We start from the raw sequence: 12,831 nt of genomic DNA on the forward strand, positions 1-12,831 counted from the left end.
GGTTTTCAGCACCACTCTCTGCTTAAATCCCAATGGAATTGTTAGCAAATGTCAAACAGAAGTGATTCTGCAGCTGATAGTGATTTTGCAGACTGACACAAAACATTGTAGGAATGGTTGTCACAATGTCCTTATAGAAAACACCCTAAATTTGGTGTCAGTGCCACCTACTGTTCAAACATTAAGTTATAATAATATTTTAAAATCCTTTTAAAATACAAAGTTCTGTCATGAAACTGGCGCAGGCCTCCTGTAGTGAAAATCAAGATTTTAATGTTGTTTATATGTCTATGTGGTGTTTTTAATATGCTTTAAGACAAACCATGAGCAAATGCATGGTACCCTCCACCTTCCCCAGCTCCACCTGTATAGATCGGCTACGGGTAATTCATGTATGCTATATAGTACAGCAGCAGCATGTCTTACTTGCTCACAGCAGTGTGTTGTGTATGTATTGTGTTGTATGGGCTTTTTGTCTTTATAGAACAGACCAGCAGAGTTAGAAAACAATAGAGAGAGGGTTGTGGAGGCTGACAACCAAGTGATGATAGTGATTTCTTGTTTCTAAAGGTCTACGCTAATCCTGATACATTTGAAGACGTTGTTTTCGTTTCGAAACGCTCTCCATCCACACTAGCGTTTTCAAGCTTTTTTTAAAGCTGAAGAGTATACAAAGTAATATATTTTAGCAACTGGGTTAAAGTGAATAGCACATAACAGGCACAATACCGGTTTAAATATGAATATCCATCGTCACATGACTAAACTTGCATCATCGTTTTCAAACAGTCCATATTACAATGCCATTTTTTTTTTCAAATTTATCCACTTTGGAGAGCGTTTTCAAAAAACGTATTGGTATGTCACCATCTTATTGTGGACGGAAGGCCTAAACGGAGAGAAAAAGATGCGTTTTCAAACGAAAATGTATTAGTGTGGGCAAGGCCTTAATCCCATTCATGGCATTCATGGTGTCTTGAACAGTTTTAATATGTTTGAGTCAAAAACCATTAAAAAAAATTCTTTTTTGTTCCAGAGAAGAAATAATGGTTTGGAACGACATGAAGGTGAATAAATTATGACAGAATTTTCCTTTTTGGGTGAACTGTTTCTTTAAGAGTTTCTTATTTGGCAAATTACCAATATGTGTATTAAATTGAGCATTTGTTACGTGCTGAAAATAATCATGGCTTTACTAAAGAACAGCTACATGTTGACAGTTTTAGCTCTTTTTCAGAAAAAGGTCATTATATTCAACTTCACCTTTACCTGCTGTTCAGCATCTGCCTTATTTCACTGAATGGAGAGGGAAAGGTTTAGCCTGCATATTTCATTATCCCTGCTGTAATATGTTCACTGGAGGCAGAGGCTTCAAAGCGTGACAGGCTGGGTACTCACAGTGTGAGGAAGCAGATCCTCTTCTCTCTCGCTCTGCTCTGTTTGTCCATACGGACCCAAGCTGAGACACTGATTGGACCAAAAGGTCACAACTTCCTCTAATCTGCCCTGATGTTTCTCTACAGACAAGCACTCAGAGGAACTTTCATTTAAAGGGATAGTTCACCCAAAAAAATGACACTACTTGATTTACTAATCTTTGTGTCTTTCCAAACCTGTTTAATGTCTTTACACAGCTAAAGCCAAAATGTTGTTGCACTGGCAAATTTTTGGGCAGTTTTGAAGCTCATTGAACTATCATATTTAAAAAAAAAAAAAAAAACATGAAAAAAACCATGCTATAACAATATACGAACATACTGTGTGTATTTGAAATTACATGAGGGTGAGTAATAGAGTGCAAATAGCCCGCCGTGTTGGCAGAGGCTATTTACACTAACCACCATTGTCTGATTGAGCCAGCAAAATTACAAGAAATCCCGTTGATAACAGGATCAGTGGTGTGGAGAGTAAAGCGGGTGGCGTTAGCTTTTGATCCGCCTTTTTCCGAACTCATCTGTCTCCGTTTTCCCATTGCATATCAGCTCTGAGAGGCCAAAAAATATATATATGAAGACTTCAGATGCAAAAGCCTCTAAGTGCCATCTGAAATTTTCTTCTAGAATGATCATTTTTATCAAGCTTGTATATTTAAATTCAGTAATTTCACTTAAATGGCTATGAAAATTACCTATTACTGGTCATTTAAGTGAAATTACTGAACATAATTATACGAGCTTGATAAAAATTATCATTCTGTAAGAAAATCTCAGATGGCACTTAGAGGCTTTTGCATCTGAACTCTTCATATTCAAAAAGTGGAAATAAAGTGCCTATCGGGAATTGAATAGTGGGAATAAAGTGTTTTAAAGGTAGGGTTAGGAGTAGGTTTTAGGGAGGCCTTTAAGGACAATGTCCCAATTAGGCAGCATCCATTTATGATTTGAATAAATATAATCATATACACTGAATATGTTATTATTGCATGCTGTTTTATAACATATTGAATACATAGAGGTGAAAAATACTATCTGCTACAATTTGCACTAAATATAAATAGCATATATCACTATTTGCACTATCTGCTGCCTTTTTGGGGGGTGAACTATTCCTTTAAGGCCTGATTTTTTTTAAACTAGTGTGTTTGTTATATCATTTAACAAACTCTTTCAGAAAAGCAAAGAACGCAGTCAATTTATTCTGTCATAATTTTTGCCATATATTTGCTATGTTAGAACTTCTGAAAAAAAAGCATGTACAATAGTTTGCATGTCTGAATGTTTGCAGCAGGGATGAACAGTAATTAATTCATTATGAATCTGTCTGGGGCAGTAGTCCTAAAGGGACATCATTCATAGTAGTGCCTTAAAGGGTTAGTTCACCCAAAAATGAAAATTCTATCATTAATTACTCACCCTCATGTTGTTCCAACCCCGTAAGACTTTCGTTCATCTTCGGAACACAACTGAAGATCTTTTTAGTGAAATCTGAGAGCTTTCTGTCCCTCCATTGACAGATATGCAACTACAACTTTGACGCTTCAAAAAGTTCATAAAGAGATTGTAAAACTAATCCATATGAATCAAGTGGTTTAGCCCAAATTTTCTGAAGAGACTCGATCGCTTTATATGATGAACAGATTTAATTTAGGCTTTTATTCACATATAAACATTGATCAATTGTCTTCGAAAATGAACGAGAGACTTACTGGGTTTGGAATGAGATGAGGGTGAGTAATTAATGACAGAATTTTCATTTTTGGGTGAACTATCCATTTAAGAGTACTAAAATGCACCTTTTAGTGGTAGATAAGGTAAGTTGTCCTTTTAAAAGTACTGCCCCAGTGAAGATATAATCTGACAGTGAACAACATCAACATCTCTAATACTCCATATCCTTTACAGTTCCTAGGAATGTTTATTTGAATGGAGCGATTACTGAAAAATGAGAGCGATCCACCAGACGAACTTTGACCTCAGTGCTAAATTTAATAAATTCTCTCAGACAGTTCTGCAGTGTGGTAGAACATAAATTGAAGTCTTGCTCAAAGATTAAACTCAATCCAGGGTTAAAAGTGCAGTGCGGTGTCAGTCTGTGATAAAAATCCTATTTTTGGTCTGGGACTTTGCTTAAACTGCCCTGGATTTTCTACAGCGGTTATGGAACTGACACTGCTGATGATCCCTTTACTATTTTACTGCGTGCGAACATTTGTGCCCTGCGGAGATGGTAAATCTGGTGAATCTTGTACCCATTGAGAGCGGTAAATCTGACAGGTTACTGCATTATGCTGAAGTAAGTCATTCTGCACCCTGCTGCCGCTCTGTAGCATTGACTCTGTGCCTTCGTAGAAAACACCATCAATCTCAATAAGACTTCGTTACGTAATTGCCACTGTGATGCAGTAAAGGCCAAACTATGATTTCATACCAGGCGTCAGAAAGCATCACATCACTGTCTAGGATTTGTGCAAGGCAGGATCAAGAGAAAACTGCATTCATCCCTGCATTCCACAAATGTCAGTGCTTGGCATTAGTAATTTATGCAGTTTTAGAAAAAAAAAAAAAGTGTGTCAAAACATGTTTGTCTGCACGCAAACAATCCCTGCTGTCGTGGCGAACTGTGATGACAGAATTAAAGTAGTTGCCATAGGAACAAATTCAAATTATTCAAGTCCAGCCTCTAGCCATGCAGATGTCAGATGAAGTTATAAAGATGAGGCTGATGCTAAATCCTTAATGTGCAATGCATATCAAAATAAAATAATGTAAAATATTATATACATATATTTATATTTATATAGACCACATAGCCAGAGGGCAATAACAAATGGAAGGGCAATGCATCACATTTAACCAGCATATTTCCATCTATAATCTCATGAAGTACAGTATGTTCTCCCATGCACTGCCACTGTGATATATTCTTAAAGGGACAGTTCATCATATACTCCTGGACTCATTGTTTTGCAACCCTGTATATCTGAAATGTATACATATCTATTTGTGTGTGTGTGTGTGTGTGTGTGTGTGTGTGTGTGTGTGTGTGTGTGTGTGTGTGTGTGTGTGTGTTGTTTTTTGTTCATACAATAAAAGTTAATGGGCTCCAATGTTGTTTAAAATATATTTTTGATCAACAGAAGAAAGAAATATATAAAGGTTTGGAATGAAATGAGGGTAAGTAAATTATGGCAGAGTTTTATTTTTTTGTAAGAAATCACACTGATTTTAAACGTTTTTCTTCTTCTCAGTCAGTATCACTTGTTCGAACTTCACATAGCCTAACCAGAGTAGGTAACAAACATCTTACCTTTCTTGAACTGTTCCAGCATTGCATCCAGTTTGGTGTCATTAAAGACACAGTGCAGCGGGTGCTTGTAGAACTGGGTGATGGTTTTTAACGGGGTGCAGTCATCTGGATCAACAAAGGCCAGATCTTTAACAAACATAATGTCAACAATATTAGACCTTTCGTTCTCAAACACTGGAATGCGAGTGTATCCACTCTGCATCACGTCTGACATGGTGTAGAAGTCCAGGACGGCATCCGAGGCCAGCATGAAGCAGTCGTTGAGAGGGGTCAGCACATCTTCCACCGTTTTGCTCCTGAGTTCCAGAGCTCCCTGGATGATGTTCAGCTCCTCTTTCACCAGGTCATGATACGGGTCAGTAACTCTCAGCATAGCCAGTAACTTCTCCCGGGTGTAGAAGTTGCTGATTTCCTGGTGCAGCATATTGTCTAGGAGTTTACTGATGGGATATGTGATGGGGAAAGTCAGCAGCATCAGCGTCTTGGTCAGCCACACGGTCTTAGACGCGATGGCCAACCCGTGCCTGGACGCAACCGAGTGCGGAAAGATCTCTCCGATGAAGAAGATGAGAAAAGTGCACGCTGCAGTGGAGACGGGCGTCCCTCCGAGGATCTGGCATATCCAGACCACCAGGAAAGTGTTGGTAAACACGTTGCACAGCACTAAGGTGCACAGGACGTAGTTGCCGTGTTTGCGCACCGACTCGATCTTGTGCGCGTACTTTTGCTCCATGTCCGTGCCGCTGTTCTGCAGCACTCTGAGCTCCACCGGGTCCAGCGCGAGCATGCTGATCACCAGCCCGCTGAAGAGCGCGGACAGCGCGAGCAACAGCACCGACAGACCCGCCTGAAGCCACCCGTCCGCATGCGGCAGCCGCTCCACCACCGCCAGCCAGAAGTCGCGCGTCCGGTAATGCACCCACTTGATCCCGTCAAAGGCGCAGATCGAGTAATACTTGATTTTCTCTCCTCTCCGGAGGTCTTTGGCGAGCAGCTCCACCAGGATGGAGTTTTGACTAGAGGCTGACTTGAAAGAGCCGAGAAGCTCTATATCCGAGCTCCTCGCGCTTTCCTCCACGCACAAGTTGCGTTTGGGATGCACCTGCCCCTCTCTGCCCGGCTCCGGTTCCTCTATGAAGGCGATCCACGGCGCGGCTCTTCCACCGGTGCTGCTGACGGTCCGGTTGAGCCTCTGCGGTGATGCTGCATAGTACACGCGTAACATGAACCGCGTCCCTTCGGTGGCCTTCAGCAGCCCGTCCTGCACTGACAGATCTCCCCCCGTGGCCTCCGGTCGGAAGCCCAGCAGCCCGCGGCTCGGTGTGGGGAGAGCCGAGGCGATCAGCAGGAGCAGGGGAAGAAGGCATGGTCCAGTGATGCGGTGCGGGAGGAGAGCATCCGCAGCATCCGCAGCCATGATGCTGAGTGGGTTGTAGAAGGACATTGGCGAGCTGGATCACGTGGCGAAGACACACACCCACGGACACACATATCGACTCTGTTTGCCGAGTCAGTGTTAACAGCTGGAGTCTCGTGTAAATAAAAATGACACCGCAGTGACGTCATGACGCGTCGCAGGGCTGCGATACCGTATATAGGCTAGAGTCCAGAAGAACTGCACTGGAAACAATTGTAACATTTAAATGAACTGGGGTAAGATAGTGTGAAACGATTTCTGTTTATTTTACCACTACAAACACAGAAGGTCGGTGGACAGATGTATAGAACTTTCTTAAAAGTGCATAAGATATCTGCCTTTTGTATTGTATATTACAATGTATTGCACTGTGTTGCATGTCCTGATTTGGACAGTGGCCTAAAAAGTAGCCATTTGAACATAAAATGAATGAATTTCACTGCATCACAAATATTGCATTTGCAAAATAATAAATAAATATATTCTTAGTACGCTGTAAAAATGACATGATCAATAAGTCATGACAACAAATGTTTTTAAATTACTTCAACTCATCAAAATAAGTTATACGAGATTCAACTAAATTTTAATCAGGATTAAATAATTTCTATTTTAAAATGACATATTATCAGAAAGTGTACCACCTATTCACTCTATTTTTATGCCAAACATACATACAATTATTGAAATTATTGTCCAATAAGGACATTCGATGAAAATTGTATTTGTTTCTCAATGCAAAAAAATAAATAAATAAACTTTTATGTGGAATATAACGAGTCTTCACCACAAGGTGGCACTCTATCACAATTCGCCTCGACTTCCATAACCGAATGCCACTGAATGACGGAAACTTCTAGACAAGTGATATTGTTGTTTGATTGATGGAATAAAATGTAAAATTGTGTTTTCGTAAAACAACTTCACAAATAGTGACAAAATAACAACATATATGTATAGAAATTTTATTTTATAATTTTATAAAAAAGTTTTTTTTTTTAAATAAAATTGCTCTAAATATATTCAAACATGCATACACACACATAGACCTCAGTGTGTGTGTGTGTGTGATCCTGATAAGAATACAATAAAAATAGGGACAAAATATCAGAAATCCTTGTCTTTGTGGGGACATTTTTTGGCCCCAATGAGGAAAACAGCTTATAAATCATACTAAGTGATGTTTTTGGAAAATGTAAAAATGCAGAACGTTGTGTGTGATGGGTAGGTTTAGGGGTAGGGTTAGTGTAAGGGGATATAATATACAGTTTGTACAGTATAAAAACCATCATGTCTATGGAAAATCCGCATAAAACATGAAAACACGAGAAGAATCCAAGATTGTTATAGTTCAATCACATTTTATAACACAATCTTCATTGATTTGCATTCCATTTTTCGTTTCTCAAAGCAAGAAATTCGTTCAGTGGGATGTTTGTAATATTATTTAAAAAATGTCAACAACAACAAAACAAAAAATGAAAGGGTCATAGCACTTGCATATTGTTGTCCTACTGTTAGTTTAACTGCTTCTATTGTTCTCATTTGTAAGTCGCTTTGGATAAAAGCGTCTGCTAAATGAATAAATGTAAAATGTAAAAAAAACCTCTCTTCGCCGATCGCAGGTTGAAACAATAAGTTGCGGTCTCATAAAACACTTATTTTTATTCCCTGAGCGTTTGGAGCCAGGCCTAAAGCAGACAGCCAGTGCGACACCAGTTTGAACAGTTTATGAGTAAGATAAAACTATAAGAAAAAGAAGAAATTGGAGATGTTTGGCTGTGGAGATGTGTGTGCTAACCACTTTCGTCTGCTCAGCATCACTCGCTTCCACCTCGTAAATCAGAGACAAATATGTGGAGGGCTTTTTCTTGATCTCCCTCTCTCTCTTATTGCCCACGACTCGTCAATATTCGTATGTAAAGCCTTGACCTTGTCAGGGGGTCTGACTCTGTACAGGACAGATAGCAGGCTCAGGAAACTTTGAACTAATACAATATTGATGGTCCATATGTTGCACGGAGCACAAATCATATACAACATATATATTAAAAAAGAATATCGAAAATGGAAAATAATGCAATCTTTAGTGCATATTATTTAGTTGTTTAACCCAATGCATTTTAATAGCCTATTGTATTAGGATATTACTAATATTATTGCGTTGCGTTTCATATAATTCTGTTTTATTTCTTCTGCAAATAAAATTTATATTTTAGATTTAGGCAGGACCATAGCGTTCATGAGCGTTAAACAATGGTGGGCATTTACCTATTAGTATGTTAATAACTGAAAATCTCGACGTGTTATTTTTTATTTATTTAGCATGAACTTTGACAAATTACCCGACCAAAATAGAGCAAACATAGGCTATTTGTAATGGCATGTTATAGCTATAACGCATGACTCATAACCTTCTGCAAAATCTTTCTCTTCGCGTCTTATCAGCATACTCTCGCCATTTTAATAATTAATAATGTGCGCAAATATGATCTATTTATAAATGAACTAACTTAAATATGAACTTTTAAACAGAAATTACATTTAAGTGAAGTTGAAAAGTTGTTTTTCCCCTTAAAGGCATTCAAAATAAATGTAAAGTCTATTTTGTAGCAAGAACTAAACAACTTGAATTCATTATTTAGGTTATTAAAAAAAAGTGGAAGCATACAGTGTTTTTTTATAGACTTTTCAAAATGTTTTTTTTTTTTTTTAGAAATGAAGGGGAGCTGCAGATACACAATTATCTGAACTGATTTATAGCTATACTGTTTTTCTTTAAATATAAGAATTCCTTACTGTTAAACCTTGCCTATTTGATATATTTAGGCTACATGCACCCAATACTCTCTAAAACGGCGAGTTCCAGTTTTATCAAGCTAAAATGCACTTCAAAAGATTTCTAATATAAAACTTGATACATCTTGTCATAAATCTAAGGTTAAACAGAGGCGCCCTGCTGGTTCTCTGCCAAGAAATATAGCCTGTAAAAACAGCAAAGAGTCTTGTTTTCTTTCTGTTTTGTTTTATTCCCTGCAGAAAGCGGATGAGTGTCTCAAGACGCGCGGAATGTTAGGCCAAAGTTTCAGTCATACAAGAAAAAAAATCAATTATTGGACAACAGCATCATGGGTCAGGTGAGAGAGCATTATTATTGTCAATATTGACCTGTGCACGTCAGGTTTAATAAGAGCATGACACATGTCAATCACCAGTTGACATGATGGCATGCCGGCAAAAATTCACCCTACTATTAACGTCGAAATATTTATAGGCTAAACCAAATTAAATTCACACTTCATAAAAGCAATGTGAAAGGACAAAGAACAGCGTCAGATTTGTGTTGCTCCGGAATTATAGGCTATTTAAAATCTTATATATATCAATAGTTTACTGTATACAATTAGGTTACTTTATCGAAAAGATGGAAAACAATTTTCGGGTTGGTGTCTATTGTAAACGAATATTTCAAAAAGACAAAGCAAGCAAATGTTTCTGACACAGGGACCCGTTAGGAGAACACGAGGTGAATTATTGATCCGTGTATGGATCACGAAATTATTGGTATATTATTTTTGTTTCGTGATCTATAAATGCTACAGTTTGCCTCCTTCCTGGCCCGAGTCCCGATGTGAATAATTACCCCCGCAAAAAACACACACATAAATAATAATAATACAATTTAAAATAAAAAAAAGATCACCTGGTCATTAATATTTCATCAAGTGTTTTTTGTTTTTTTTTCCCTCGGAGAAAATACATATCCCCCATATAAATATGTAACGGTTATTATATTGTATTTTATTCTTTAACTTATTTTATTATTTCCCTTACAGTAAGTAATTTCAATAAGAAAAATATATATTTGTGAGTGAGTGATACTTTTCAATACTGGAAACAGATACTTAAAAAAAAGTTGAATCTTGTATAACTTATAAAAAACGTTGAAAATTGCTTAAGTTATTTTGATTAATTAAAGCAACGTAAAAAAAATATGTGCATACACGTTGAATAACTGTAAGCTGCCAATAACTGTTCGCATCAACATTTCATCTTGTAAATATCTCAGCGTAGACGAAAAAACTCCAAACAAGTTGTTTTGTCAAGTATGCGCAATGTTCATCAGCCAAACCAGACATAATACACAACTTTAATTATTTTTCCGTAAAACGTTTTACATAGAAAACAAGTGGCAGTCAATCACTATTTGCAATCGCTCACGCACAAAAATATTCCATTGTTCGAAGATAACGCCAACAACAGAACTGAATTTTAAAATAACGCGAACAGCTGACTAGGCTAATGTGGTCAGTTGAACCCTCACACTTTTTTAAACGATTAAAGATTAAATTACATATTGTTTAGTACGCTATTGAAATTCAGTTCGATTAAGTCTACAGTCTTAAAAAAAAAATCCCATTAGAACCAGAAAAGGCTTCATAGATTGATTCCATTGGACTTTTTTTTTTTTTTTTTTTTAGTTCTTCAGAAAACAGCCATAAGCTGAAGTTGTGAACAGCATGTGAAGAACCTATAATATATCATCAGTAACTTTTTAACTCCAAAGACCCTTGCAGCTATAAATGGTTGTGCATAAAAAAAGAAGATTTTTTTTTTTTTTTTGGCTGAACCAAAGAACCCCTGTTTGCTTCCATTTATCTCTTTCTTATTTTTGTGCAGACAGAAACATTATGCTCCACACACCCCCACCAGAAGACGCTTCTGATAAATAAGAGTCATCTTACCTTTAAGAGCCGTTGCGTTACTATAGAGGGCGGTGCAGGGGCAGCAGTGTGATGGAGGCTGGCCCTCGGGCGTCAGTTTACTCCAAAACAGCTGAAGACAGGGGGGGCTGAAAGAGACACCAGCGATCCTCGCTCAAGGAGGGGCATAAAACACTTCAGGTGCTTTTCGATCGGGTTTTATAAGGAGATCTCTGCTGGATCTCCCTCACTGCGCTCCGCCCGGTGCTTGAGGACAGAAGATGCCCAGGCAGCTCCTCTGCCCAGTGTTCGGCTCGTCACTGTGGTTGGCACTGATACTCCAGTCTCTCATTCCCTCCGCCGCTACATACAGGAGACCAGTGTCCGGAGGGAAGAGACAGAGCTTTCTGGAGAGAACCTTGATTTTACTGGACGTCAATACTCGAAGCCCGGTCAAAGTTTTGAATGACAACTTCCTCTCGTTGCAGTTGGACCCGTCTATCGTAAAGGATGGTTGGCTGGACTTCTTAAGGTATTATAGTTTTTGCGTTCGCATCCTGCGCACGGTGATGCTGATGTGTTTGTGTTGGTTTGGGAAGATTGGAATTGCCTGCTGGAGAGGTCAGTATGTGTTTTGGAACAAGGTGGTTTGAGGCTGGTTGTCGGACTACACTCTTAAAAATAAAGGTATAATAATAATTTTTTTCGCAACAATACCATTAAAGAAACATTTTTGGTTACCCATTCAGTCAACAGTTCTAAAAATAACCTTTTTTTTTCTTATCTAAATAACCTTATTCTATTATAATGAAACTTTTGTGGAATGGAAATGTTCCATGGATGGTAAAGGTGCTTTAAGGAACCCTTTTTAGAGTGTAGCAACATACAATCTTGAAGTGGTTAAGCTTGACCATGATAATGACCAGCTAGAAACCATCTTCGATGTTCCAAACACAGCTACCCGGCTTAAACTGGATTTTCCAACAGGAACACAACTAGACATCAATCATTTTTTTTCAATACCACATATAGGCTACCCAAACACCTAATAGGCTACTGATATCTAATAGCATAGGCTACTACTTTTTAATCTATCAACCGCTCCCTTGAGTAGGCTACAAAATCCAGTATTTTCTAAAAGTAGGTTACCAGTCCCTTTTCCTCTTATTAGATGTTTAAACTTTTATGTTTGGTTGCACTTAGCTTTTCTGTACAGCTTAGCCTATAACGTTATCGTGTCAAACCCCATGCGTTTTCGCACTCATGGACATTTATTTTACGCGTAAAGTAGAATTCATCATGTTTACTCGCAATGCTTAAAACAACATCTGCTTAATCCCAATGAAACCGTGTTGTGGGGTGATGTTAGTCCATGATATATCTCTTAAGAGATTGACTCGATGAACGAATGCCTTTATATTAGAGCGTGAAACCTGAAAATACGCGCAGATTTGAATGGTTGTGTTAATTTGCACACCAGGGCTTGACCTGGAAGTGAATATGAATGTCCCAGCCCCCAGAGGAGAAAAGACACAAAACCATACGGAGAACCGAAATGTAAGTGTCTTTTATAGACCCTAACAGGTCTGAGTATCGATATAGTGTTTACTCCCGACGTATTATCGAATATTTGTTTTTGTGATTTATCAGGATGAGGTGTTGGAACGAATAGATTCAATAGAATTTAAGAAGTGGCCCACACAAATATGAACCCCATCTGCTGTCGTGGCATTATTGCTCGTTTTCTGTCGCGTAAAGTGCAAGTTAAAGCAGATTTACGCGGTAGGCTATCGCCTTTAAAGGGGTTTTACATTGTGCGTAGGCTACTTAGTTTAATTATATATATGGAATGAAACAAGGACCAAATAAAAGCGGGATGTGACTTATCTAGCCTACTAGGACACTTACCCACAACTTTAAGAATTATATTAACCCCCCACATCTTATTTGGTTTGAAAATAACCT

At 38.3% G+C, this 12,831-nt stretch overlaps 2 protein-coding genes across 2 annotated transcripts in view; one reads left to right on the top strand and one right to left on the bottom strand.

The window, feature by feature from the left end:
* cnnm1 (cyclin and CBS domain divalent metal cation transport mediator 1) overlaps positions 1-6,297 on the bottom strand; it is a 29,387-nt gene extending 23,090 nt beyond the window's left edge. Inside the window, exon 1 of the mRNA XM_084092743.1 lies at positions 4,747-6,297. Within this exon, the coding sequence (XP_083948869.1) occupies positions 4,747-6,190 (1,444 nt within the window). The 5' untranslated portion in view covers positions 6,191-6,297. The remainder of the gene's footprint in view (positions 1-4,746) is intronic.
* A 4,764-nt stretch (positions 6,298-11,061) lies between these two features.
* The window catches only part of hpse2 (heparanase 2), a 98,026-nt gene continuing 96,256 nt past the window's right edge, over positions 11,062-12,831 (top strand). Inside the window, exon 1 of the mRNA XM_084092254.1 lies at positions 11,062-11,398. Within this exon, the coding sequence (XP_083948380.1) occupies positions 11,148-11,398 (251 nt within the window). The 5' untranslated portion in view covers positions 11,062-11,147. The remainder of the gene's footprint in view (positions 11,399-12,831) is intronic.

Source organism: Abramis brama, assembly GCF_963993115.1.
Source record: "Abramis brama genome assembly, chromosome: 19".
Taxonomy (NCBI): Eukaryota; Metazoa; Chordata; class Actinopteri; order Cypriniformes; family Leuciscidae; genus Abramis; species Abramis brama.